This window comes from Dipodomys ordii, unplaced genomic scaffold, assembly GCF_000151885.1.
Source record: "Dipodomys ordii isolate 6190 unplaced genomic scaffold, Dord_2.0 Scaffold5, whole genome shotgun sequence".
In the NCBI taxonomy this organism is placed as follows: domain Eukaryota; kingdom Metazoa; phylum Chordata; class Mammalia; order Rodentia; family Heteromyidae; genus Dipodomys; species Dipodomys ordii.
Window position 1 is genome coordinate 23,919,158 of NW_012267221.1, and position 26,704 is coordinate 23,945,861.

General features: G+C 35.1%; 1 protein-coding gene and 1 pseudogene across 2 annotated transcripts in view; both read right to left on the bottom strand.

Annotated features, from left to right (window-relative positions):
- Nucleotides 1-26,704, bottom strand: part of Ola1 (Obg-like ATPase 1) — a 122,663-nt gene that overhangs the window by 54,755 nt on the left and 41,204 nt on the right. For both annotated transcript variants that reach the window (XM_013030197.1, XM_013030205.1), the window contains one exon: nt 4,451-4,626. In XM_013030197.1, coding sequence (XP_012885651.1) covers nt 4,451-4,626 — 176 coding nt within the window. The remainder of the gene's footprint in view (nt 1-4,450; nt 4,627-26,704) is intronic.
- Nucleotides 15,382-19,321, bottom strand: LOC105993792 (annotated as a pseudogene).

Sequence of the window (26,704 nt, forward strand, 5' to 3'; positions counted from 1 at the left end):
GTGGCTCAAGTGGTAGAGTGCTAGCCTTGAGCTGAAGAGCTGAGGGACAGCGCCCAGGCTCAGAGTTCAGGCCCCACGACCGGACCCCCCCCCCCAAAAAAAAAGAAGTAACTTAGAAGCTGGTTTTTTTTTTTAAAGCGCTTATCACTGTGCTTCACATGAGAAAAGTTGGTATTGGTTTTCCTGTAACATAATTGATAGTCTGTTTTATGATCAGGCATTTCAATACTGTGTGTAATTACCACAATTTTTTTCTTTGCCCTAATCTTTTCCTTCTGCTCCCTTGTGACCTCAAGATAAATTTTAACTTTTTTTTTTTTCCTAGGGCTGAGAACCGAACCCAGGGCCTTGCGCGCGCCAGGTGGGCGCCCTTCCACTGGGCTAAACCCCCAGCCCCTTAACTTTTTAGTTAAAAAAAATAGCCTACTTATCTTACTCACAGGTAGTTTTATCTTGGTTTAATCTATATATTTTATATGTTTAGATCATTTTATTGGTATCATAAGAGAAGGTATTTTAAAAAGAAACTCCCCCACCATAACTAGTTGCTATCATAATAATATAGGAACCTTCTATAGAGAAAATTTAAGATAAATCAGAATTAAAAAATTTAACACCACCAAATTAAACTTGTGAATTAAAAAAAAAAAACAATAACAACAACAAAAAGAGTAGAACAGCAGAGTGCCAGTGGCTCATGCCTGTAATCCTAGCTACTCAGGAATTTGAAATCTGAGGATCATAGTTCAAAGCCAGTCAGGCAGGAAAGTCCATGACTCTTATTTCCGATATACTACTCAGAAAAAGCTGGAAATGGTGATATGACTCAAGTGGTAAAGTGCTAGCCTTGAGCAAAAGCAACTCAGGAATAGCACCCAGGCCCAAAGTTCAAGCCCAGGACATGCAAAGAAAAAAAAACGTAGAATAATCAGAATAAAAGGATCAAATGTATAATGAGTGACAGATGAACACCAAACTTGGCCTGCCTGTTTTCACATCTTCATAGGCCCGGAACATGCTGACATAGCTTCTTAAGGCAAGCATGCTCACTTGCCTAACTGTAAAGTACTTTCCAGTTTCAAAAGTCTTCAGCAGGATCAAGCCCCTGCTGTCCATGGTGGCAACCTATTCATTAACATACTTTATATTTTCTTTCCAGTATAAATTTCTCATTCCTCCATGTGTATCTCCAGAGACAGTTTGGAAAGAATTATTTATACTACAATCCTTGCCTTAAATTCTACTTTATTTTTTGGTGCTGGTCCTGGGGCTTAAACTCAGGGCCTGTGCACTGTCCCTGAGCCTTTTGCTCAAGGTTAGCACTCAACTACTTGAGCCATAGCTCCAACTCTGGCTTTTTGATGGTTAATTGGAGATAAGAATCTCATGGACCTTCCTGTTCTGAATCATGAATTCTCAGATCTCAGCTTCCTGAGTAGCTGGGATTACAGAAGTGAGGCATTGGTACCCAGATTTATGTTCTACTTTTAAGAAAACTAGCTGGAAACATATATTTAGATTTTGAAAAATGAGTCTTATGAGTATTCCTTTGCTTTGCAACTTAAAATTGCACAATCCTGACACAATTCATGAAGAATTTTTACCTGCTCCTCCCTTTGGAAAAAATAAAACACATTATTCTTCTAATAAGGCCTAGGATTTTGCTGGGGACAGTCTAGGACCAGTATTCTCCTACTTAAGCTTGCATAGCTTTGATTACAGATGTAAGCCACCACAACTGTCTAACTGGCTGAAAAGTCTCGCTAACTTTTTGCCAGGCTGGCCCTAAATCACAAGCTTGACCTCTGCTTTTCAAATAACTTAAATACAGACATGAACGACCACACTGAGCTTTTTATGATTTTTTTAAAGCAGGGTCTCACTATGTAGCCCTAGATGACCTCAAACTCACAATTCTCTTACTGCAACCTCTAATATTCTGAGATTACAGAGCTCTACATATCACCATATCCAGGGGAAGATTCTTCTTAATTTTATTTATAAATTATACCACCTACACTAATATTATCTCAAGTTAATGAAGACAGATTGATCGTCAAGCCTATGATCTTGTGTCTGTATACCGTATTTATTTTCCATGTCCAGACACAAACTTCAAAACACTTTGCTTAAGCACTAAGTTAAAGTTTGATGAATACAGGTTACAACAAAGTTGTACATTTAAAAAAGAATATGCATTTCTCTTTACCTCCTACTCAAGGTTACCTAACAGAAATTTATTTCCTTAAATAAAAAAATAAAAAAATAAAATTTTGCTATAGAAAAACAACCAAGTAATAAAATATAGTAAGTAGTCAAATGGTCTGCCCACTCACTCACTTTTTCATACTCATTTCCCAATAAATTAGAATATATTTCCATGATCCAGGCAGTATATAGGGGAAGGGGGAGACCTTATCTGAAAACAATGAAAGTAAAAAGGGCAGGGGAGTGGCTCAAATGGTAGTGACTGCTTAGCAAGCACAAGGATCTAAGTTAAAGCCCAAAGTTTAAACCTCTCTTCTCTCTCAGAATAAGGAAGAGAGACAAACATAGAGACAAAGACAGCATTAAAATAAATAAATAAATAAAAATAACAAAAGCCAGGATCATAGCCAAGCACTGGTGGCATATGTTTGTAATTCTAGCTACTCAACAGGCTGGGATCCGAGGATCAAAGCTAGCCCTTGCAAGAAAATCTGTGAGACTCTTATCTCCAATTGGCTACCAAAGAAGCCAGAGGTTGAGCTGTGTGGCTCAAGTGGTAGAGTGCTAGCCTTGAACAAAAATGCTCAGAGACAACAACAGCCAGATCCTGAATTCAAGCCCCAGGACAAAAATAAAATAAATAAATGCAATACAATACAATATAAATACAGAGACAGACACTGGTGGCTCATACATGTAATGAGGATCACAGTTTGAAACCAGTGAGGGGTGGGAGAGAGGTGGGTGAGGGAAGTCCATGATATTCTTATCTCCAATTAACTACCAAAAAGCTTGAAGTCAAGTTGTGGCTTCTAGTGGCAGAGGACTAGCCTTGAACAAAAAGGTTCAGAGGTGCCCTAAGTCCTAAGTTCAAGCTCAAGAACCAGCAGAACCACACCCTCAAAAAAAAAAAAAAAAAAAAGACAGGCCAATTACCAGTAACTCACGCCCATAATTCTAGCTACTCAAGAGGTTAAGATCTAAGAATTGATCATCAAAGCTAGTCCTAGCAGAAAAGTCCATTAGACTCTTATCTCCAACTAACCAGCATAAAGAGGAAAGTGGAACTGTAGCTCAAGTAGCAGAACACCAGCTGAAAAACTAAGGGAAAATATTCAGGTCCTGGATTCAAACCCCAGTACTGACACACACACAAATTTTAATTAAGTTAAAAAAACAAAGTAAAAATGAACATATAAAAAAATAGTAAGCTAGATGTGGTAGCTTATGGTTGCTACGCGCAGCTATTAAGGAAGAAGAAACATGAGTATCTTGAGTGATTCTCTAGCTAGAGAGATTATCTCAAAAACAAAAACAAAAAGACAAGCATTGGAGGCTCATGCCTGCTAGCTACTCAGGAGGCTGAAACTTAAGGATCCCAGTTTGAGGCCAGTTAGGCAACAACAGCAGCAAAAATCCAAGAAGCTCATCTCCAATTTGCAGCAAAAAGCCAGAAGTAAAGATGTGGCTGAAGTGTGTCAGCCTTGAGCAGAAAAAGATAAGGAATAGCACCCAGGCCTCAGAGGTAAGCCTGAGACTCTGGATTCAATTCCCAAGACTGTAAACAAATGAAGAAGGAAGGGAAGGAGCAAATGAAAGCTCTTTCTCATAACAAAGATTCCTAAATAACACCGAGTTTATGAAAAGTGTTAATAATAAAATATAAACTCTGTCTTATTTTAAATGTAAATGCCAATTAAATAATATATATATATGAAAAACTTCAAAGACAATTTTTTTAAACATTTGTTATAACATTTCTAATAATATTCACTAATACTATGATAAATAATATTCTGAATAATAAGGACAATGGCATGTTTTCATTGTATAAAAGATAAAAAATTTGTCCAGTTTAAGTGTATTTTTAAACTCAATCCCTATGGAAGAACTATCTTTTATGTAAATCACAAATTCAAATCAATAAACAATCATTTCTCTGAATCCAGTAAGTTTGTCATCACAAAATCACACTTCACTGAACGTTAAAATTCAAAGATCTATACCTGGATCATATAAAGACTCAACATTACTAATTTTGCCTTGCTTGAACATATAAATAACCTATCATTATCATCCATGACCCTCGGTTGTCCCCCAGAAAACAACATAAAAAAAGTTAACAGGAATAACTCTCAGATTCTAAAACAACATAGTAATATTAGATACTTTATGTATTTAACTTTTTAATCAGTAAAAATAAATTATTAGGTTTCTAAAGAAGCTGCAAATTTTTACTCACATATTCAGGTTTTAGTTTTTTATCTCCGCCTCTCACAGCCACCTTTTCTAGTTTATCTATAATGGGACCAATCATTTCCTCATCTTTAAGCTGAAGTTCTTCATGTATTATTTCTATGTCTCGGATGGGATCTACACTTCCTTCCACGTGTGTGATATCATCATCTTCAAAAGCACCTAAAATGAATTAAAGGGAAGCAGTTCAATAAACAATACCAAAGGTCATTATGATCACAAGTGACTAGAGAGAAAGACTTTTAGGTGAGCAAATTACTACACTGAATAGATTTTTCTGAATTCTATGCAAGTAGGACATAGTATTTTTTTCCATTTAGTAATATTAAGGATAGCAGCAATAAAATAGTAGTTCAAACCCCTCAACATTTCAAAACCTGATTGAAATAAAATCACGGCCTTTACAGAAAAAAATTCATATTCATAACTACTGGCATTTCTAAGTTGGATACATTAAAGCTACTGAATTCCAAGCCTGAAAGCCTGAAGTTCTAAACTGTACTATTAGGGTTTCCAAGGGAAACCAGATTTGGGGGAGGGGGGGCTGAAATCATCTGGCAGACCTCTTCCCTGCTTCAATCTACTTTATCACTGTGGTTCTGACGGTGATTAGATAATGAACCACTCAGACACACAATTTACACAGCAGCTAATTTCATCGGCCTGATTTGAGGGTATGGTTTTTAGGGGGCTATCAAAGAAGCAGATGAAGGTGCATTTGTCATATATGAGTGACAACCATTCACACTATCTGAACAAAATGGTGCTGGCCCTTATTAGAAACACATGCTATTATCACATATTTAAAGTGCAGTTGAAGCCATAATTTCAAATTGCCAACTGGAAACATAAGGGTAAAACAACCAGATATTACTGAAGCATGTGTACTGACTTTATGCCCTTTTGAAGACATAATGTGGCAACATAATTCAACTGGGATTTACTCAAATTACCAGATAAAGAACAAGATCACAAAAAAATGAACAAATACTAAGAAATATTATAAACAGCAATGATATATCCACAAAATAAATTTCATTAAAGTTATCTACCTGATTATGCTTCCCAAATGAAGTATAATAATAATAAAGTATAATAACAAAGTATCAGTTATTTCAGGCTTCTAGAACTATCATAGAAATCATGAGGTTTGCTTGTTTGATAAGAGAAGCAGTATATTAAGATAGTATTGTTATTGGTTACAAAGAGTTTTAAAATATAATTTCCTAGAAATAGAAGTGATCAAGTTGCTTGTATCTGAATATGGATTATTCAGTGATATAATAAGGACATAAATTGTATTACTGCAATTTAAATATAAGTAAAAAGTATTTCTGCATAATTGATTATATATAAACTCAAGTTCACATGAAAAAGCAAAACCTAGAAGTATACTAACAAACACAATGACAGATAATCATCATCAAAGCACAATATTATTTATAATAAAGTAGGAAAATCAAAGTTAACTTCCTGGCAGACAGCAACTCAAGTGATATGGTCAGTTACAGAGAGAACTAAACTGTCAGTGTCACTCAGATTGAAAACTATTCTATATTGTTATTTTTATATAGGGGCCACCGATTAGCTACAGTGATGACTTTAACAACATCCTTAAGGTAAATTCATTAGCAAGTTTTAATTGGCAATTTTTTAACTACAATCCTCAGTTTTAACGAAGTGATAATAAAGCAGACTTTAGTCATTACAATTCTTTTGGAAATTGTGCTCTTTAATGTTTTGTCTAACTTAAAAGATTTTATAATGAACACGCATTGTTTTGACAAAAACAAAGCACAGTAAATAAGTTTCATTTTCAGAAAAATTTACATATTTTAGTTAAAATTTGGGTCTTACAATTATTAGCCACAGGTAACAGATCATTATTATCATAGCTATCATTTATCATTCATATTAGATATGTAGATATAGATATGGATGACTAAAAATATGATTAAGTATACCTCATATTTCATTGTCCCTTAATATTTGGCAGATGACCTAACCTTTCTTCACTCATAGGGAAAGTCTATGTTATTTGTGGTGCCCTAATCTCTTCATCCTTTTGTTTTTTAGCCAATCTTTCCACATTTCCCCGTGTATATGATGTTGGGATAAATGAGAGACAAAGAAAACATGAACTAGATAAATAGAGTAAGAGGAAGACTATTATAAGGTTTCAAGCTAAAAGATATATTATTAGTGAAGCCCAAAACAGGTATAAAACCAAAAGGTATTATATAAGCAAAATGCAGACTCTATAAAAATTAAACTGTTACATAAGTAATTGGTGATGTTAAATTGTCACCACATTCCACATGCTGTATAACTTCACATTGCTTTCTAATATGGTAAACAATAAATTCTTTAAATATCTATGTTTTGAGTCCCACTAAAACCTCTAAAAAGTTATAATACAATATTAGAAATCAAGACAAGAATATCATTCTTAAGAAAAAAAAACCAACCTTTTATTTTTTCAAATATCTAACCATTCTTCAAATCAAAGTCCCATCTTAGGTCAGAATTCCAGTTTCTAACTTCTCTATAATTCTTAAGCTCAATAATTAATAATTTATTACATCATCATCATTATTATTATTATTATTTTATAGACAGGAACTTGCTATGTTACTTAGGCTTCTCTCCAATGATCCTTCTACCTCAATCCCCAGAGTAAACTATGATTTTCAGGCAAGCATCTCATTAATATGGATATCTGAATGTATGAAATATGGGAATCAAAATGAAAACTGGTCCATACTGGACCAGTGCTTTAAAAGGGCTAAACCTACATTATAGATTTACTTTAACATCTACATTTACTTATGAAGGTTGGAAAACATACATTATTGTTGGTATGAAATTCTTTTGGAGGATGATACCGGGTTTTGAACTTGGGGCCTCATTCTTCCTAGGCAGGCACTCTTCTTCTTGAGCCTGGTTCCAGATGTTTTCCCCCTTAGTTATTTTTCAGATAAAGTCTCCTGTTTTTTCTAGGATCAGCATCACACTGTAAATCCTTCTACTTATGCCTGTCAAGTATTACAATATGTATCACTACTTCTAGTTTGTTGGTGAGATTAAGTCTTCCTAACATTTTGTGGGGGCTAACCTCAAACAATGATTCTCCCCAATCTCTGTCTGCCAAGTAGCTAGGATTAAATGTTTGTGCCACCATGCCCTGCCAGACAAAAATCGTTTGTTGTATGGAAGAGGAATGATGGTTTAAAGTAGAGAAATGCAAGTTACTTACTGTATACGCCAAATGCTCAATTTTAGAAGTGTAGTTTTACCCATTTATAGGTATAGTTTAAACCTCTAATCTTAAAGTCCCTTCTCAGCTTCACAATAAAAGTAATTTGAGCATAAACAGAATCAAATTGACAACTGGTTCTCAAAGTTTATGATATTTATCTCTGCATTAAATAATTACTTCTTTTAAGTTAGAAAGTAGAAGGAAATTTTAATGATTTTATTTACTTAAAAAGTCTTCTTTAATCTTCTTTAATGATACCAGAGAACTGGGTGAATTTTGGAACACATCAAAGAATAAATTACTCTGCTAGAGTCATAATAGCCAGTGTATATCCTACAAAATTAAGAAAATTAAAGGGAGAGATGGAGTTGGAAGGGATGGGGAGAATGAGGAAAGGAATGATATGACATTGATCAAGTCATATTGTATTCTTGGTCTTACTTGTTCAATGGTAACTCCTTTTTACAACTACTAAAAGATAATAAAAATACAGTTAAAAAGAAAACAAAACAAAAAAATTTTAAACAGTATTATCACCCATGGATGCCAAATAATCAGCTGGCTAACTAGAAGGGAATAAACCTGAGACAGGTTAAATAAAATTTTTCTGCTAGGAAAATTGTAAGTAAATAAAAAGAGCTATACCAAACAAATTTTAATTACTTCAAGTGGATATATTTATAGACTTCTGAAAAATATTTTGTAAACACATAAAAATGGAAATTAGTAATAAAAACTGTTACTATTAGACAGAAAAGCATAAATGGCACAGAATAACTAGACTTGCTGGGTTGGATTTATTTAGACTAACCAACCATTGCCATGGAAAATATAACATATGATATAGCAACTAAATCTTTTTTTTTTTTTGTGGAGTCTAGTCGTGGGGCCTGAACTCTGGGCTCTTCAGCTCTTCAGCTCTTCAGCTTAAGGCTAACACTCTACCACTGAAGCCACAGCGCCACTTCCGGCTTTTTTCTTTTTGCTTATGTGGTGCTGAGGAATCGAACCCAGGGCCTCATGCATGCAAGGCAAGCGCTCCACCACTGAGCCACCTTCCCAGCCCATGCAACTAAATTTACAAATAATCCAATCCATACTATAGACTAATTATGCCAGAAAAGAAAACTATGGGTACCTATATATGTGTATGTTTTATGCTTCTTCCATTTCTCTTCTCTATTCCCTTTCCTCCTCACAAGGAAAAAGTTCTAAAACTAAACCTTGGCCAAGAAGAAAACTATTATCCCACTGACTATTAGTAATAAACCATTAATCCAAGTTTCAAAACATTTAATAAAATAATGCTGGAGGTATGGCTCAGCAATAGAGCACTTGCTGAGCTAGCAGGAGATTCTGAGCTCAATCTCCAGTACAGACAAAAACAAAACACAAAAAAAGCCAACTGAACAACAACAAAAAGATTTAGTAAAATCAAAGGCACATATTGCTGACTTTGAGGACCAATTTAAAATGGAAGAAATTATAAGTGATCCATATAGAACTTTTACACATACTTCTAAGCAGTAAATAAAATACAAAACATTGGTAGAAAAGATGAACTTGAGAAAAAATAAATAGGCATAAAATATGAAAAATGTTAAAACTGTATAATTTGCATATAACAAGCCTTTTTAAAAACTATGACCGAAATCTCTTTACTGACACAAAGTAACACATTACAATATTATACAATACAATTCTTTCAAATGTACAGAACACCAGAAAATTCTGCTTAAGTTACTGGTGTTATGTTGTAAATAATTAGACATTCATACCATTAAGGTATCCTTACTGTCACTTAAATGTGGGTTATAACCCAGAGTCAACACCTGTCCTTAATTATATTTAATTTCTCAAGAATTTTTCATTTTTAGTTGCTATATCAACTCTTTCCAAAGAAGTAGCAGAAAAAACTACTTCAATGAGAGTTAGCATTGCCCAACAAGATTTTTACTTCTTTTTCTACATTACATACTACATTTTAAATATTTAAAAGGCACCCTTAATATTTTGAATTAATTTTGAGATTCTGCTCTACTTCCAATGTTGAGCTAGCTGTTTATGCTGTGTTTACCCTTCCTAATAACTATCTCACTAACTTCCAAACTCATTAATTCCTTAAAGCTCCTCATGTTTAAATGTCACCATCATTTTGTACAGTCCCATTCTGGAGACTAAAAGATAAGTATCCCATCTTTCCTTCCTATTATAAATTATATCCATCTTAAAATGCATAGCTTCATTCCCCTCAACTACAAAGCAATCTCAGAGCAATTTGAGTGTAAAAGGTATCAAACATACTTGCCTTGTATAAGTGTGTACAGATTTCTTCAGAATAAAGTACTATAAAAGCAATGCCCTAAATATGGCTTCAGGGTTAAATATATTCCTGTAAACATGGCTTCTATAAAACCAATTTTTGTAACTTTCCAAAATATAATCTTGTAAGGAGAAAAAATATGCAGAGTCAAATTAACAAGTACTACAACTCATTTTTGATTTCCAGCACTGTAAGCAATAAATAAAAGGCTTATGAAAGATCCCAGATATACAATAAACAGACTAAATAAAATCTTATTCTAATGTTGGGGCCCATAATATCCCATTTACAAAATTAACACCTACATATTTTTTTATTTGCTGCTCATCCATCTTCTGCTGAGAATATTCTCTCTTCCAACTTCTGCCCTCCAAAAAAGCATCTTCACAACATTAAAGATGTCACCAAAGTGACATCTCTATGACAATGCCTTCTCTGACCATACCTTCTATTTTAATTGCTATAATAATCTGTCCATTCTATTCATATGACTTACAGCATGTACAACGAATTGTTAGGGGACTCTACTCCTAGCTACTTAAACTCCAGGATTATAACATTAGTTAACAGGATTATAATAAAATGCTTTTTTAGTTCTCACCCGGTGCCTAGATCAGAGCTAATGCAGACTAGGTATAATGTAAAGTAATAAATATAAAGAAATGAAAAATGAATGCTAAACACTTATTAGCACTCAAAATAAAAATCACCTGTTAGAGAAGAACTTTTGCACAACAACAAAGGATAAATTTTATGTCACATGCAATATTTAGGAAACACTTCAAAGAAACAAGTACCAAGCATATCAATCACATAAATTAATGGAGAAGGAAAGTACATATCACAGACTACAAGAACAGATGTAAGAAGCGCCTTATGATTTATCTCTTCAAAGAGCTCTGAATTCCTTAACTATTAATGATGAATATTCTTCTAGATTTAAATAATTTTGTTAGCTATACACTTTAACAGAGAGACTGTTAGTGACAAACAGAGCAGTAGATCTTTGGGTACTAGATTTATGATATGAAAGTCATCCAGTTAAAAATAAACACTTTTGGGGCTGGGAAGGTGGCTCAGTGGTAGGGCGCTTGCCTTGCATGCATGAGGCCCTGGGTTCGATTCCTCAACACCTCATAAGCAAAAAGAAAAAAATCAGAAGTGGTGCTGTGGCTCAAGTGGTAGAGTGCTAGCCTTGAGCTGAAGAGCTGAGGGACAGCGCCCAGGCCCAGAGTTCAGGCCCCAAGACCGGACCCCCCCAAAACAAATACTAAAAATAAACTCTTTTCTCAAATAAAGTGGAATCTACAAAAACTGAGTAATGGCTAGGAAGAATTATATCTACTTGAGAAGAAATGAATTGTGATCACTAACCACAGGTCATATACACAGGTGAAACTGTGTAATAGACAGTTTTAATATACATTTTAATAAATATACTAACCTCAAAGAGAACAGTGCCAGAAGCTCTAGTTAAATTTCAGAAGTAAGAAAAAACTAGAGCAGCAACTGGAGAGCAGAAACTGACTATAAGCTACTCCATGCTGTGCCTCAATAAAAACCACAAGATGACCAGGAATATGAACAAGATTAGGCACGGCCACCACAACAGGTGCTCACCAAGAATACCAAGTTTATGTGAGGTATGATCCAAGATACATAATACAGAGTGTAACCCTGTATTAACCGTGTGCCCTAGAACTACTTCAAAGGAGAACTGGGCTCTCAAGTTCACCAAGATAAGGGCAGGAACACATATCCATGCCAAGAGGGAGAAGAGCTAAGTAATATCCTGGCCAAAGAGAAAAAAGTTGCCTCCTACTTCTGTGCTTTACACATACACAAAAGCTGCATAAATTAGCTTCTGCTTTTTGTTTACAACCTAATAGAAGAAACAGATCAGCATATAGTAAAAGAACATAAACCAGGATGATGGAAAACAGTTTGTCAGTATCCAGTACAAACTGATGAGGTAAAAACAACATGAAGGTTTTAAACTAGAACATTAGTATTATGAAGGTGCCATTTTAAAAATTTGGCCCAGATTTTATGTACAGATTTTTTGTAAAGCTATAAATTATTTTAATTCCATATTTAAGTGTATTGATGCTGTGAGAAAAGATAAAATATTGTCTTGGCTAGAGTTTGAAACTGGTGTTTAAATGCTCAAAAAATGTAAATACATGACAGGTATTAATCAATCAAGTAAATGGCTGGCTACTGCCTTTTAAAGTAACTATTTTATAGCCTTTATTCATCATATCACCGATTCTGACTTTTACCTAGTTTTCTAAGATACAGAAGCAGGAAGAGAAGGAATGGAAAGGGAGGATTCACCAAGAACATCTGGTGTCAGAATAGGAAGATAATGGTTTGACTGTATGAGCTTTACACAATGGGGATCACATTCTTGAGTCCAAACAAAAGGTTCTGTGAAAGCAGATGTCCTAAAACCAGGCAGTTTCTTCAGAAAATAATTACACCCTTAATTCAATAACACATATTCTATAATGAGTGCAGAAAAATGGAAGAAAGGGTAAGATTTAGAGGGATTAAAGACAGTAAAGCAAGCATATCCTTGAGGAACAAACTATGTAAGGTAGGTCACTGCAACTCCACAAGTCTTCCAAAATAGATTGGCCCAGCAACAATGGACACCAACTACCTGAAGGATTTTTAGAATGTCTACTGCAATCCTAAAGGACTTACCAACCTAACAAGACCTAGTCATCACCATTGAGCGTTAAGCTTGAGCAAACAACCACCACCAGGTGGTGCCAAATCAAAGCCAGTACCAGAATGGATTCCAATGGGCCTGACATCAATCACCCTCCTATGGCTAGCTGTGCAGGTTTACCCCAATCATTTCATTTATCTAGTAAAAAAATGGACTTCAGATTTTATGCAATTGAACCTTTGGCCCCACATAGCACATATCCCAGAAGGCTCAGGGAGAATGGAGACTATAATTGGCCTTATTTAAGAAAACTAGTTACAAATGAATAAATTTTAAGCTAATTTACTTTATGCCATTTTATTAATATGAACTCAGATACATTCTTTAAAATAATCAGGAAATCATAAGTTAAGATATGATGTACAAAAAGTTTTGACACAACCAAGACTTCAAATAGTTATGAACACAATGAAGGCTTTAAGGTTTTCCCACAAGGCACTACTAACAGTAGTGCTACTACTTAGCTTACTCCATAAGCTTCAATGGAAATGAAAAGGATATAATATTACCAATCCCTCTGCAAAAAGTTAAATGATCACCTTAGCCCTTGGAGTCATTAAAGTACGAAACAAGATTTATGTGTCCTACAATAAGACAAACCTCCTCATCTACCTATACCCAATTTCAATTAAAAATCTTAAAAATGGATGTTTCTCTAAATTCCTCTAAGAATTACTTCAAATTTTCAAGTAAAAAACTTTATGCCAAACTTATTGCCTCCATTTCCATCCTGTCACACCCACCAGTAGATTTTTAGAACTGCTTATATGGTATACCTGTCAAGATCTGATGACTGTATGTTATGTATTCATCTGAACAGAACCACTACACTTAGTTACAGGCTATCATCAACCAATTCATTCTCTTGCTAAAATCAAGTCATCCAATTACTCCTTGACTAATCAAGGCTGTTTTGGCTTTTTCTTTTTTCAAAAGGTACTCAACAGCATAAACAGTTCACTTACAAGAAATGGAAAGGGGCTAATCAGCAGAATTATTGTTTTGCTGCTACAATTTGCAGTATTTAAATTTAGTTGCTGATTGGACTGAAAGTTTTATGATATAGCATATGAAACTAGTTTAATAAAACTGTAATGTTCTGAAGCGGTATTGTCTTGCCATAGCTAAATTGATCTATTCTGTAGGATAGAAAATTTAGTACTGTTTTTAAAATAAAAATAGTTAAAAGTAAGTTTTAGTGTACTGTCCTACAATACTGGTTTATAAACAAAAGTACTTAAATGATTAATTCCTGGGCATTATTTTTAAAGTTAGCAAAGTCATGCAACATTTGTTTGTAAACACGTGTTTGTTCCAAGTACACAAAAACCATAATCTCATGGATTTTTCATCTTAACTTCTTTAGGCTGCTAAACAATAATAAACTAAGGTGACATTGTTTAGATATTTAAGAAAATAAGGATTATCTAAATAAGTACATATTGTAAATAGGCAGTTTAAATAACAGTTTAATAAACAGAACAGTGAATATTACATTTTGAAAATAAACATTTCAATAATAATTCTAAATTCATATAACGAATTGCCATCATTATTCATTTATATAGAATTTCTGATAATATCTATCAGAATGACTAAAGTTAAAGCACTAAATCTTGAATTATTTTACATTGCTTATATTTATCTTAAATTTCTTAAGATAATTTTAAAAAGCAAGCCTTCACTGAAATCTCCAGACATTTTTAAAGAGATGAGATGTAGTCATAGTTAATATTTACTTAATTAAATTCAAAAATACATTAACCAAAATGAAACATTTACTTTGTAGGGAGATAACTAACAAAATTATAAAATTCTATTAAATAATTGCCTTTTAGAAATCTTAAAAATAAATTCTTTATACATTAAACAATGCTTGGCACTAACCATCAAAAAGCAGACACTAAGAAAATTAAAGCAACTGCTGAATCTTTTATGTAAGTTTGCATACAAACAACCATAAATATAAGTAATTCTGCATAGGATTATAGTCTTCATAGTAGTACCTATCTAGAATTTGACACAGAAATGTGAAAAACTATTCTTTTCTCAAAAGTCTGATAGAATCATCTGATAGAAACATAACCAATACAGGAAAGTTTTATTTCATAAGTGCATTCACAAGGCATATAAGTATCATTCATTTCAAATGCATTATCATAATTTCAAAAAGAATGCTAACATTTTGATAATTTTTTTAAAAAATTTCATTCTGGTTACCTATGCTGAAACTCATGGAAGCAAACAAATTAAAAACCCAAATAAATGAACAACAGGCACTACTATTCTTTAATGATGAATATTTCTCAGAGTAGGCACACCTGCCAATATATTAAAATAAATAAAATCAACCACAAAAGTGTAAATCAAACGCTATGGTAGACTTGACTTCTGGAGACAGCATTTTCATCCGTCTTTTGTGGCTTTGTTTGGCGCCATAGTCCTTTAAGTTTTGTCTTCATAAAGCCCTAACTAGTTGTAATCATTTGCAGCCTAATTGTGGACATTTATCTGCTTTTCTTATGCATAGAACATAGCTATTAAAGCTGAATGGTGATGGTGTGAAGTATAGGTTAAATTGGGTGAAATTAAAGCAAATTACTCCGGGATGTGGAAATCTGAAAATAGAAACCACCAATGATTTGCAACCCTCTTGATGATCAGCTTCACAGAACCCTAAACGACAAGAAAACTTACATATTTTAAAGTTAACTAGGTTTTTAAAAATAATATGTATAAATGTATTTTTAACTACATGCACAGCTTAGTAATGGCAGAAAGATTATTTATTTAATTCAGCTGCAATGTTAAAAGGATCTTAGGTTTCTATTTTAAATAGTGCAGTTTGTTTTTTAAATAAAATTTCCTTTCCTTCATTGTTACCTATAAGACTGCATCCAATTATTTCAAAGATAATATCATACTATTTTGCTATGTAAGTTTTAGCTTTGAATAAAGTATTAAGACTAGAGATAATATAACACTGAAATTGCAATAAAAGAAATTAGCATTATAAACATAAATTATATCTATAAATCTATTATTATATCTACCATATATAAACCTGTATGAGATTAGCACAAACAAATCTACAGAGGCCTGGCCATACATGTAAAATTGTGTATTTATTTAAAATGTAAAATATTAAGAACTGTATTTTCACTTACCTAAAATGTTACTGCTTTGCTCATATATTTGGATAAAGAAAATAAAAACATATCCATTTGTACTCTGCTTGTTCTCTTAGGCAACCAAGCAAAGTAGCATAAAAATTTTATCATATATTTTACACAAACTTAAAGTAGAAAAAAAAATTTCTAGCAATGAAACTACTATCCATCCTTCCTTTATTGACAGCTATATAAAAAGATTATTGTAGATGTCTGGGAAGAGTCAAGTACATGGCATGGCCCATGCCTTCAGGAAGCTTACAATCTAGCAGAAGAAATAAGACAAGCATATACAGTAGCATGAAATGGCGCCTACATAAAGAAGTTCCTAATCTCATAGGTAGAAAAGAGCAAAACAAGGATAAAAGGATGGGTTTAGAGGGCAGAGAGAAAAGCTGACGAGAGGAACAATGACAAGATGGATCCATGATGTACATTTATGACACAACCAGCAGATCTGTCTGAAGAAAAATTCAGACTAGAAATTAGTGTACTTATTAACAATAATGAACCTTGAATACCAGGCAGAAAGTGGAATTTTCAGGAAGGCACAAATGTCTTATAAGAAGCAGTAGCATAACCAAATGCAATGGCTCTCAAGTGTGATTCATCTAATCTCTCATCAGCCATATCACAAATAAAGGTGATAGGCCAAAGGTGTTTCTTCTAAAATAGTAGCAATATTTCCAGACACTAGGTGTTCCCTTTTCCTTACCTCATATCCCATGTTATTAATGTACTATTTCCTATTTAAGTAATGTAGGAGTTTTTTGTTTTAGTTAGTATAAAACTCAACATTAACTAAGATATTCACTTACTGATTTTTATTTGTATATGTTTTAAGCTATAGTATGCATATAATAATTTTCTACTTTTTCAAAAATAACACTTCTTTCTCCCCCAGGTTCTGATGTGTGACTTCTTAGTTACTAATGGAATAAAAGAATGTTGAAGATAGTTTTTCTTGAAGGAAGAAAACCAGAGGAAGAAGAAACTACAGTAATGATTCTCAAAAAAATTTTAGGGTACAGGTGAGTTCCCCACCTTCTACTAGATTGCGGGTTACAGGGTATTTCCTAGGTTTCTGTAGTTTTAAACAAAACATGTCATGAAACAGTTGGTTCCAGAAGGCTCTTACAACAATTCATTACTAAGATCACTTCAGTAATGACAGATATAGATAAGAAAAGATCAAAAAAGAGATAAGACCAATAGAACTGGACTATATTAGAGGTTATTATATAAATTAAATTATCATTATCTCCAAGAAAAAGAATGAATGCCTGCTCAGAAAACTATAAAAAATCTAAGTATTTTTCCCTAATTTGAAGTACAGAGTTACTTGATTTAGACAAATAAAAAGAAACTATTTTAAAATGTGTGATTTACACTATGCCTTCTATTCCTATACAGACAAACTTAGAATTGGCCCTAACCAAATCAGAGATTTATCATTCTGCTTTACGACTGGTAATCTCACAAAAGGATGTATCAGTGTCATTTTCATGAAAAATAAACCACCATATGTTTAATGAAGAGAAAGCATCTTTATTATAATTCTACTAATGAAATTTCATCAGAATTAACTCTCATATGAAATCTCATAAAAATGTAATGCTTAACCCAAATGATGAGGTATTACCATGAAAAGAAAGACGGTATTTTGCAGTCTAGAATCAAAATAAATTTCTAAATTTTTGACTCACGAACTTTATTTATTTGGTCAGTCGTGGGGCTTGAACTCTGGGCCTGGGCGCTGTCCCTGTGCTCTTCAGCTCAAGGCTAGTGCTCTACTGCTTGAGCCACAGCCACTTCCGGTTTTCTAGTGGTTTATTAGAGATAAGAGTCTCGCGGACTTTGCTGCCCTGTCTGGCTGTGAACTGCGATCCTCAGATGTCAGCCTCCTGAGTAGCCAGGCTAAATCATGAACTTTAATATTCTATTTTCTTTCTTTTTTTGGGGGGGTGGGGGCGGTCCGGTCATGGGGCTTGAACTCTGGGCCTGGGTGCTGTCCCTCAGCTCTTCAGCTCAAGGCTAGCGCTCTACCACTTGAGCCACAGTGCCACTTCTGGCTTTTTTCTTTTTGCTTATGTGGTGCTGAGAAATGGAACCCAGGGCCTCATGCATGCAAGGCAAGCGCTCTACCACTGAGCCACCTTCCCAGCCCCTAATCACAGCCACTAATCACAACATTCAGGCTTGACAACATTATATACAACCAACCTCCCAACCTCTATTTATACCCTCTTCCATATACCCAACTGCTTCTCGGGAATTTGCATGGTTTCTGTTTAGCTTATTTGATATGCCCACTGAGACTAGTAAAGGATCAGGCATGTTATCTAAGCTGATCTAAACAGAATAAATCTTAAAAACAAAAAATGAGACGCAAATGGAGGTAAGGGGTGTTAATCCAGGGACTCATATGTAGGTGACCTATGACATTAACCATACTTTATGTTCTGCACTGTTTTTATTTAAACTTACAAATGATTCGGTGAGGCTCTTAATAATAAGTTTAGGAAGCTATTTTGTGAAAGCAAAAATAGATTTGTTAGAGCAAACATAGATCACATATAGCCTTGGAGCTGAGGAACATCTTTGATTTGGGGTAGAATTTGAGTCCACATCTTTCTGATCAAACTTGTGCTGTTCTGTAACCTCCTATTTCTCTGTAACCTCCTATTTCTCTTTTTTTGTGTTGAAGATCTCACATTCCTGGTAGTCTGGGCCGAAGCTATTGCTTCATAAGTAATCATCAATAAGGTGTCACAAAAACTGACACCAGTTTTTGTGGAGGTGACAGTAACAAATTTCTGGTGTGTTATACAAAGAGGTACGATTGAGGGACAGAGGTCCAGTCACAAGTAGCAAGCTACCATCAAGATACTTCCAGAAAACCATACTTTTGCCTCTGTGGCACCCCAGTGAGGATGTGAGGACAGTCCCCAGAGTGATGCTGGCCTGCAGCCACCTCATATGCTGCCTGACAGTCTCTTTGCCACGGCTCAGCAGCTTCTGAGGCACATCTTCAGTGGAATACTATCTAGGCATTTTGCACATCTTAACCATTCTTGTCACCACCATCTGGTTTTGTGGCAGCAGCAAGACCCTTGTCCTTCTTCTTTTCAACCTTGAACTTAGCAACCAATACTTCCTCTGGTCCAAGGCTTCTCTGGAATATAGAGCAGATCAGGAGTATCTGCCTATTCCTTTGACCAGGATTGGGTTTGGGCTACAGGAAGCCACCCCTTCTTGGGCTTTTCAGCCTTAGAGGTAGCCTTCTTCACCTTGTCATTGGCACCAACCTTCTTAGCTTCAGGTTTCTTCTCCATAGTGTCCAGCTTCTCAGTCTTTTCACCCGCCATCTTTCAAGGCAGGAAAAAGCCGCATTGGCTATTTTTGATATATGCTCTCTCTTTATGCCTTGGCTAGCCTGGACTGTGATCTTCCTATCTGTGCTTTCCTTTTTCTCTGTGCTGATAGGTGCATGCTAATTGGTTGAGATGAGATTTCATAAAACTTTTTACGTAGAGATTAGCCTAGAAGCTCAATCCCATATCTCTGTCTCCCTAGTAGTAGTGGTGGCTTCAGCTACCATGCTCAGCTACAAAAATAAAAAAAAAAAATAAAGTTTTTTAATTGTAAGGCTGGGACATGGTCACTCTTTCCTGAAAAACATTAAGTAAAAACAATGTGGCTAAATGATGTTTCAGAAGCAGACAGTAGCAGAACTAGCACATAGCTAGCCAATGCAACATAATGAAAGAAGGAAGAAGAGGAAGGAAGGAAGGAAGGAAGGAAGGAAGGAAGGAAGGAAGGGGAAAAGCTGGTCAATGAAGTATAGAGGAGAAAGGGAAAGGGAAGGGAAAGGGGAAAAGGGAAGGGGAAGAGGGAAGGGGAAAGGGGAAAGGAAAGGGAGGGCAGGACAGGAAATAAAGAAAAGGGAGTATTTGAGTTTCTAGTCAAGTACTATTATGGATCAAGTACTACCTAGAACCATGTATTTTTTTCCCCAGTACTGAAAGCCAATAGACAACCTTTATTTATTTTTTTTTTGGGGGGGGGGTCCGGTCGTGGAGCCTGAACTCTGGGCCTGGGCGCTGTCCCTCAGCTCTTCAGCTCAAGGCTAGCACTGTACCACTTGAGCCACAGTGCCACTTCTGGCTTTTTTCTTTTTGCTTATGTGGTGCTGAGGAATCGAACCCAGGGCTTCAGGCATGCAAGGCAAGCGCTCTACCACTGAGCCACCTTCCCAGCCCCGACAACCTTTATTTTTTTTTAAGACATTTTGAATTGGAAAACTACTGGAACTAGAAATACAACAATGTGTAAATTATGCTACCTACTATAGGTCAACTATTGTAACAATGAGTACCTACTATCTCATATGTAGACAAGGATGCAATATACTGAGGTACATTCTGAGCACAAGTAATAAATGTAAGAAAAAAAATCCAGTTGGTTCAAGGGGGTTATATAAAGACTATTCACATAAGTCAACATTTGTGGCTTCAGAAATTATTAATTTTGCCATTAACAATTTTCCAACCACATTTTTCAACCAAATTTCTTCATCTCCAGACACAGATGTTATGTACTAAGGAAAACTATGTGACAAAATCTGACAAAAGCAAGAGAAAAAAAAAAACCATTGATCCTATTCCTACGTTCCTGGAAAGTCATGCAAAGGAAATTATGTTTGTTGAGATAGTTATTTCTATGTAGCCCAAGTTGGCCTCAAACTTACTTAGTAGCCCAGTTATGCCTTGAACTTGCAATATTCCTACTTCAAGCTTCCTGAGTGCTAGGATTTCAGGTATATACCACCACACTCAGCTGAAGAAAAATCTATGCTGCCTTTCATCAAAGTAACTTTTCTGTGATGTCCAAAGACTATTTATCCCCTTATTATATACAAAAAAAGTCACTTACCAAAGATATTGTATTAGCTTGTCTAAATCATTTCAGTAACAGAAACTAAAACACAATTTATAAGATACCAGGCCTTTCCAGTTCTCATTGTCTAACAAATGGTTGATCTTAAATTGTTTAAATTTCACCTCCTTATCAGAAGACAATACCCAATATCTTTTTTGTGCATGTGTGTGTCATGGGGCCTGAACTCTGGGCCTGGGCACTGTCCCTCAGCTCTTACAGCTCAAGGCTAGCACTCTACCACTTGAGCCACAGCGCCACTTTCGGCTTTTTTCTTTTTGCTTATGTGGTGCTGAGGAATCGAACCCAGGGCCTCATGTATGCACAAGGCAAGCACTCTACCACTGAGCCACCTTCCCAGCCCTACATTTTAAAAGTGTACAGGAAGTAGAAATGCGGCTCAAGTGGCAGAGCACCAGCCTTGAGAAATAGACTAAGCAAGAAAGCAAGGCTCTGAGTTCAAGCCCACTACTGCACTAAATAAACTAATTTAGTTTTCTCTGGAAAAAATTGAGAATACATATCCATAGGAAAAACAAACACAAAACACTAGGAAGCTAACCATAGCTCACACACTTGGGAAACAGAATCCGATTTTTGAACTAGGAATGCTCAAGAATAACATCAATAATAACAAAAGACTAGCAGTCAATACCAATTCCTCTGGTATATCATATATCTATAGCTAAGTATCTACTTGAGTGGAATTCTGATCCCCAAGAGGAAATTCATTCTATAGCTACTATAAAGTGCTTCTACCTTTATTACTTTGCTGAATATTACCATCCATATAACATACAACTTACAGCCCCATATTACCCTGCTAAGATTTTATTAACATCAATTTCCTTTTAACAGGAAAATATTTTAAATTTCTCTTATAACACCTACTTAGTTAGGAATTTACTCTAAAAATATTTACTTATAAGAGCCTAGGAATGTAGTTAAGTAGTGGAACACCTGTCTAACAGGTGTGAGACCCTGGGATTGTTCTCCAGGACTGGAGAAAAAAAAAAAGTTATATCGCCAGGCATTAAAATAAATAAATAACTATATAGTTACATAGTGGCTTACACTGTAATCCCAGCTACCCGGGAGGCTGAGATCTGAGAGGATCACAGTTCAAAGCTGGCAGGAGCAGGAAAGTCTTAGACTATTACAATTAACTACTTAAAAAAAAAAAAAGCAGGAAGTGAAGCTGTGGCTAAAGTGATAGAGCTCCAGCTTTGAGCACAAAAGCTAAAGGACAGTGCCAAGCCCCAGGATTGCTACAACAACAACAAAGTTTTATAATACAGGCATCCCTAAACTGAAACATTTTGAGTGTCATGCATAAAACATTTCATATTTTAGAGCATTTCAGATTTCAAATTTTTGAGATGAGCACTACTCAACTGCTAAAGTTCATACAAGTATTTCAAATTCTAAAATACCCCAAACTCTGAAATACCTATGGTCCCAATCATTTAAATAAGAGATACTCAGTTTGTACAATCATAGTAATTTTTGTGCAAGATTAACTTATATTAAAAGAATCATTCTATAGAAGTTTTTAAAAGTTAAGCTGCTGTAGTAAATTACTGGGCATTCTTAATTTTTGAATATGGAACATGTATACAGGGAAAAATATAAACACTGCACTTTATAAAGCACTGTATTGAAAGTGGAAAATGCAATGTCTTAAATAAATATATTTAAAATTGGCAAAAAAAAAAAAAGAATCAATAGGCTGGGCATGGTGGCACATGTTAGTAAACCCAGTCTATTCAGAGGGTAGAAGTGGGAGGATTCTGTCTCAAAACCAGCCTCAGCAAAAGCAAGATTCTGTCTCAAAACCAAGTCAGGCATGGTGATACACTGTAATCCCAGCTGCTTAGGAAGAAACAGGATGGTTACAATTTGAAGCCAGGCCAGCAACGTTACAGATATCTATCTCATGTTTAAAAAAAATTTTATTAAAGAAATCTAGGGCTGTGGTACAAGTAGTAATTAATAAACTTGCCTAGAGCCTTCCCTGAGTCAGTGGCTCTTGCCTTTAATCCTAACTACTTAGGAGGCTGAGATCCTCCAAAGCCAGCCAGGGCAGGAAAAGTTCATGAGACTATCTCCAATAAAACATTCAGAAAACCAGAAGTGGTGCTGTGGCTCAAGTGATAGAGTGCTAACCTGAGGTGAAGAGCTCAGGAACAGTGCCCAGGCCCAGAGTTCAAGCCCCACAACGGACCAAAAAAAAAAAAAAAGAAAACAGGACCTGAGCTCAATACACCATGGAGGGTGGGGGAGGGAAAAGAGAGGGGGAGGGGAGAAGGAAGAAGGGAGGAAGGGAAGGGAAGGGAAGGGAGGGGAGGTGGAAGGGAGGAAAGAGAAAATATTGATAGTGAAATTCCACTGGAAAATTACTACTCCTGCCCCAGGTAGAAAACACGCGCGCGCGCGCGCACACACACACACACACACACACACACTTTAATACATGGGACAAATATAAAATAGAAGACAGGAGAGAGCAAAGAGAATCAGAACGATTCAGAATACATGTTCTGAGGGGAAGAATTAAAGAGTGTTAGCCACACAGCTTAAGAAGCAGGGAAACTATGTCAATTGTTCTGAGCTTAAATGGAAGCAAAAGAAGTAGGGAAAAAGTAAAGTGACCCCCCACGGGGTGGGGGAGGAGGGGTTTCCGGGGAAATCTAAGGGCCCAAAGAAAAGATCAATGAAATTGATAAGTATCTAAAGAGATTCATCAAGATAAAAAGACACTGTCACTTGCTAGGTAGTCACTCTGCCACTTAGAAGTCATATGCTCAGACCAAATATCTTTCCCACAAAGTTGAAATGGCTTTACTGGCCATTTCAAAAATTCTATCATGGATTTAGGGAAGAAATAGCACCAATCTTCCACAAACTCATTCAGAAAATCAAGGAGGAAACATAATTGATTTTACAAGACTAGTATCTGTCAAAAGCAAAGATTACAAGAATAGCATAAAACCAGTAAACCTTCATTAAAACAATGTAAAGATCCTTTAAAATTTTTAGCAAATCAAATCCAAAATTATGTAAAAATTATTTTGTTCGTATGAGTGATTTATCATGTGAAATTCAGTCTATGTAATTCATCATATTGTAATAAAAAAGAAAAAAATGCCATGATTTTTCTAATGGATGAAAACAATATACACTTGGCAAAATTCAATGTTTATTCAGGATTAAAAAAAACAAACCTCAACAAACTCCAGAAAAAGAACTACTTCATCTTGAGAGCATACATAAGCTGTGGTGTAACTTATAATAGCAGAAAAACAAATGCTTAAGAAATAAATGATAAATTTATTGGGGGGGAGGGGGGAGGCTGGGAAGGGATGTGAAGGGTAAACCAAAGGAGGAGGCTGCAATGCTTGGTAAGAAATGTACGCATTATCCTGCCCATGTAATTGTAACCCCTCTGTACAGTATGTTCACAAATAAAAAATAAATTAATTAATTTAAAAAAATAAAAAAGAAATAAATGATAAATTTAACAAAATATGTACATATTTTTGTAGTAACCTGCAAAGTAAAAGACCTAAAGTAATCAGGAAGTGTATTATGTTCACAGAATGATGGTTGTCATTGCTTTTAATACTAAGTCAATAATAAAAATCTAACAATCCAGTATTTGGTTAGTTTTTTGTTTTTAGAAAGAATCTTGCTATGTACTGTAGACTAGCCACAAACTTGCTATATAGCCCTGGCCTCCTGCCTCGATCTCCAATGATGGCATTACAGGTCTCCAATCAAGACAGGACAGTATTGACAGAAGAATAAACAAGACCAATGGAACAGAAAGTCTAGAAACGGACCAACACTTGACCCACAAAACAGTCAACTCATTTTTTAACAAGATACCAACTTCATAGAAAACATATTCTTTTTGACCAATGACTTTAGGAATGCACGAATAAATGAATGAATGAATGAATGAATAAATAGGTTTCACTGAGTGCTGGTGGCTCATGCCTGTAATCCTAGCTACTCAGGAGGCTGAAATCTGAGGATCACAGTTCAAAGCCAGCCCAAGCAGGAAAGTCTATGAGTCTCTCATCTACAATTAACTACCAGAAAACTGGAATGGAGCTGTGACTCAAAGTAGTAGAGTGCTAGCCTTAAGCAAAAAAGCTAAGGGACAATTCCCAGACCCTGAGTTCAAGCCCAGGACTAACAAACAAACAAACAAATAAACACTTTCTCATTCATCTATATGACATTTATTACATGTAATATAAAGTAATTATATATTTATATAATTGTTAAAAATATGTAAAATATATGTGAAATTGTCATACATTTATAAATATTAACTTTAGCCCCTTACTTCACATCACTATGTAAAATTAAGTAGAAATAGATGATGACCTAAATTTAGAGCTAAAGTTATTAAGCTTTAAGTAAAAGAACAGCCATAAACTGGTAAAAAATTAATAAACTGAATATGCTAATGAAACTTTTCTTCTTTGAAAGACACAATGTAAAAAACAAGGTAAGCTACAGTCTAGGAGAAAATCTTATAGGAGAAGTCTTATATCGTGAATGTACGATTTATCTAGTCAAATTATACATAAGTAATCTAATGGAGAATGGGAGAATATTTAAACAAATACTTCAGATACAAGACATCCTCCAAAAACAACATACAGAAAGGATACAAGAAAGGATACAAAAAGATGCTTAGCACTAACTACTTGTATATAGAGCCATAACGAAACATTCTTTAAAATGGATTTGTACAACTGACAATATCAAGTTTTAGAGAAGACATAAAGGAACTGGAACTGATATACTCTTGGTAAGAAATCAAAATGTGACAAGCACTTTGGAAAATAGTGTGGTAGTACTTTATAAACACATGCCCTATACTTCAACAACCCAAAAGAAATAGAAATCTATGTCCACACAAGCACTTTTACACTAATGTTCATAATAGCAGTATAAACTGGGGACCATTCAAATAACTATCAATTTATGAACAGATAAGCAAATTGTGACTGTTATTGAACAACAATAACTAGAAACAAAACATTAATGCATACCCTATGGCTGAATCTCAAAAATATACTAGGTGATGAATTACAATAAAAACTACATTTTATAAAATACTGTATCAAATTCTGAAATTGACAGAACTATAATAATAAAAAGTAGATCAGTATTTATTTGAGGATAAGGGTTTAGGGAAGAGAACCAGCAGAAAAAAATATACAAAACACTATATATTTTGATGGTGAATATATGACTGTACACACCAAACTGAACACTAAGAAATGTGAGATTTATTTTTTCTGGGGTGGAGGGGTGTCCAGTCGTGGGGCCTTAACTCTGGGCCTGGGGGCTGTCCCTCAGCTCTTCGGCTCAAGGCTGGCATTCTACCACTTGAGCCACAGGGCCACTTCCGGCTTTTTTTCTTTTTGCTTATGTGGTGCTGAGGAATCGAACCCAGGGCCTCATGCATATAAAGCAAGCGCTCTTTCTGCAGGGCAAATGACATAGCTAGCAAGATCAATAGAAAGCCCACGGATTGGGAGAAGATCTTTACTAGTCATACAACCGACAAGGGTCTCATATCTAAAATATACTTGGAACTCAAAAAATTAAACCCCCAACAACAAATCCTCAAAAAAACAACTGCCCAATAAATAAGTGGGCGAAAGACTTAAAGAGAAACTTCTCTGAAGAAGAAAGGATGGCCAATAGACACATGAAGAAATGTTCAACATCCCTAGCCATAAAAGAAATACAAATCAAAACAACATTGAGATATCACCTCACTCCAGTTA